This window comes from Condylura cristata, unplaced genomic scaffold, assembly GCF_000260355.1.
Source record: "Condylura cristata isolate star-nosed mole 26May11 unplaced genomic scaffold, ConCri1.0 scaffold00054, whole genome shotgun sequence".
Taxonomy (NCBI): domain Eukaryota; kingdom Metazoa; phylum Chordata; class Mammalia; order Eulipotyphla; family Talpidae; genus Condylura; species Condylura cristata.
In genome coordinates this window covers 1,724,747-1,727,880 of record NW_004567155.1, presented here as the reverse complement: position 1 = coordinate 1,727,880, position 3,134 = coordinate 1,724,747, and the positions used below count along the sequence as shown (strand labels likewise).

Here is a 3,134-nt window from a genome sequence, read left to right as displayed (position 1 = left end):
CCCGCACCGACGCGGGGCGGACACCCGGCCCGAGCCCCTGGCAGGGAGCAGAGGCGTCCCCGGATGCCGACCCGCCACCCTCAGCCCCGTGACCCCTGCCCGCGGGCCACCCCAGCCGCCAGGCAAGACCAACAGAGCCCAGCCCCAGCCGCTGCCCCAACCTGGCCCGCCCGGGCACGGCAGCCCCCAGCGCCCCGGCTCGCCCTCCCGCAGCGATCACTAGAGCAGCTGGGGGGAGGGGCGGAGAGCGGGGGCAGGCGGGTTCTGGGGGCTCAGGGGGAGACCTGAGGCGGGGAGGAGGGTGAGGGGGGCCACTGGGCCACGGGGCAGTCCAGAGGCCGCAGGCGGGCGGGGGGGCAGCCGGCTGGGCTGCGCCCACCCCAGGTCACCTTGTCTGCACGCAGGGCTGGCCACGGGACAGGACACCAATGAGTTTTTCATGGACTTCCTGCAAACACTGCTGGTGGGGACCCCAGAGGAGCTGTACGAGGGGCCCCTGGGCAAGTTTGAGGTCAACGACGAGGCCAGGGCTGCGCTGGGCGAGCTCAAGTCCTGCATCGATGGCCTGCAGCCCACGCACAAGGCGGAGCTGGTCAAGCTGCTGGTAGGGCAGCTGGGCCCGCTCCCCTGGCAGGACGCACGGCCCTACCGCCAGGCCTCCGCCAAACGCCCAGGGCAGCACCCCCAGCGCCCCCCCACGGCCTCCTGCCCACGCGCATCTGCTTTCCAGGTACAAGTGTTGGGCACCCTGGACAGCTCCTAGCGACCCCGGGCACCACATGGAGCCGGCCCAGAGCAGCCAGCACCGCAGCACCACTGACCACAGTGGCCGAGGGCGGCTCCCCGGACTGTCGGATCAATAAAGCCTCCCGCAGCGCAGCCTCAGCCCCTGTCTCCCGCCGCACCCCCACCCCGCAGGGCCCCGCAGGGCGGTCCCCACGGCCACCACCGCCTTGGTGGGGGCAGGGCCCAGGGCTAGAGGCCCCCGGGGAGGGGGGCAGGCGCAGGGGTGGCGCCGGCCAGCCTGGCAGGTGCGGGGGCGGCCGGAGTGGAGCCGCCGGGGCACACGGGCCACTGGCCGGGGGGGGCACCCACCTGCAGGCCAAGGCAGAGGGGGCGGCCACTCAGCGCCAGGCCCTGGGCAGCTGGGAGGGCCCCGTCTGAGAGAGGACGCCGGCAGCTCTCGGGACCACCCAGACCCTCACCCGGTCCAGGACCCCCGGCCAGAGCTGCGCCTGGCTTCCCAGCCCCGGCTCCCCCGGGCAGGGCTGACCGGGCCAGCGGCCAGCTCCTCCCCGCCCGCCCAGGCCCTCAGCCGTCACCCCTGGGGAGCCGGTGCCTCGGGAGACAGAGCCCATTGTCTCCATCACAGAGGTGATCTAGAAGCCTCCCTCCACACTGGCATTCTAGGCTTGGGGGTGGCCCCTCCCAGTTCTAGAAGCCCCCAGGGAAAAGGACAGCAGGAGGGAACAGGGAAGGAGAAAGCCAGCGGGAGGAGAGCAGAGGCGGGGGGCCCTCTCCCCTCTCCGGTTCCAGGCCCCCGGCACCAAGGCCAGGGCCGCCTCTGTAGGTAGCTTGGTCCACAGGGTGCCAGGGGGCGGCTGCTGGACCAAGAGGTGAGACCCCTCCACGCAGCCTCCGGCGCTGTGCCCAGCACAGCCCCGGCCAAGAACAGCACCGCTCCCGCCCACTGCCCCACGCCCCGGCCCTCCAAGCCCCTAAAGCCAAGGTGGTGGCCAGCAAGGCACGGAGGGGACAGACGTGCTGTGAAGGCCTCATGCCCCCTGGCGTGGGCCAGGGCACAGCAGACACCTGACCCCAGGCAGGAGCCCCTGTGCCCCTGCTGAGGAGGGTGTGGCCACAGCCCTGACACCCCCAGCACCTGGTCACCCGCGCACCTGTGCACAGAGCCAGCCATGGCAGAAGAGGTGTGGGTGGGCGCCTGGAGGCCCCACCGTCCCAGGGGGCCCATCATGGCCCTCTACAGTAGCCCCGGGCCCAAGTACCTGATCCCGCCCACCACAGGTAAGTGTCTATGGCCGGGACGGGACTCTGGGGCCTGTGGGGTCTGGGCCAGCCAGGGGGATTCTGGGGGTGGGCCAGAAAGGGTCTGGGGAGACCAGGAGATGGCCCCTGACCCCAGCCGTGGGCCCCTGGGCCAGGGGGTGGGTGCCACCCCAGGCCACTCAATGTCCCCGCCCGACAGGATTTATGAAGCACACACCTACCAAGCGGCGGGCGCCGGCCTACAGCTTCCGGGGGGCCCCCATGCTCCTGGCAGAGAACTGCTCCCCAGGGCCCCGCTACAGTGTGAACCCCAAGATCCTGAGGACTGGCAATGACCTCGGCCCCGCCTACTCCATCCTGGGGCGCTACCACACCAAGACCCTGCTGACTCCTGGGCCCGGTGAGTGACTGGCCGGCCTCGGCCCTGCCCAGCCCTGCTGAGGACGGGGCTCCCCGCAAGGGGCAGGGTGGGGGCACGGCCCTGACCCTCCCCCACTCGGGGGTCACCAGCCACAGGGCACCTGTCTGCCCCAGCGCAGCCCTGAACCCCTCAGCCCAGGTCTGGGCAGGCCGGTCTCCGACGGAGGCCTTGGCCCAGGCCCGGGTCAGGCCCTTCCTTCCGCCTCGAGTGCCCCCCCCGTGTTCCAAGCTGGACGTCCTCTGAAGGGTCTCGGCCACCATTCCCGGGGGCCTGAGGTGCCCCCAGAGCCCCGGGCAAGCAGCCCTGCGCCGCCCCCTCCCCCAGGCGACTACTTTCCCGAGAGATCGGCCAAGCACGTGTTTGACGCGGCGCCCAGCCACTCCATTTCCGCCCGCACCAAGACCTTCCGCGTGGACAGCACCCCAGGTGCACGGGGACCCTGACGGCCGGGCCGGCGGTCGGGATCCCGCTGGGGGAGAGGCGGGCGGCGGGACGCAGAAGGCCCGGGAGGAGCTGGGGGCGCCCGCGGAGACTCAGGCCCGCGCTCCCCAGGCCCGGCCGCCTACATGCTGCCCGTGGTGATGGGGCCCCGCGCGGTCGGGAAGGCCTCCCAGCCCTCCTTCTCCATCAAGGGCCGCAGCAAGCTGGGCAGCTTCAGCGACGACCTGCACAAGGCAAGGGCGCTGTGCCGGACGGCCTCAGCCTC

The 3,134-nt window shown here is 72.3% G+C and overlaps 2 protein-coding genes across 2 annotated transcripts in view; both read left to right on the top strand.

The window, feature by feature from the left end:
• Nucleotides 1–879, top strand: part of SCGB1C1 (secretoglobin, family 1C, member 1) — a 3,361-nt gene extending 2,482 nt beyond the window's left edge. The window contains exons 2-3 of the mRNA XM_012734361.1: nt 224–604; nt 731–879. Coding sequence (XP_012589815.1) covers nt 224–604; nt 731–763 — 414 coding nt within the window. The 3' untranslated portion in view covers nt 764–879. The remainder of the gene's footprint in view (nt 1–223; nt 605–730) is intronic.
• A 203-nt stretch (nt 880–1,082) lies between these two features.
• The window catches only part of ODF3 (outer dense fiber of sperm tails 3), a 3,049-nt gene continuing 997 nt past the window's right edge, over nt 1,083–3,134 (top strand). The window contains exons 1-4 of the mRNA XM_004695089.2: nt 1,083–2,025; nt 2,207–2,407; nt 2,753–2,854; nt 2,981–3,102. Of these exons, the coding sequence (XP_004695146.1) occupies nt 1,917–2,025; nt 2,207–2,407; nt 2,753–2,854; nt 2,981–3,102 (534 nt within the window). The 5' untranslated portion in view covers nt 1,083–1,916. The remainder of the gene's footprint in view (nt 2,026–2,206; nt 2,408–2,752; nt 2,855–2,980; nt 3,103–3,134) is intronic.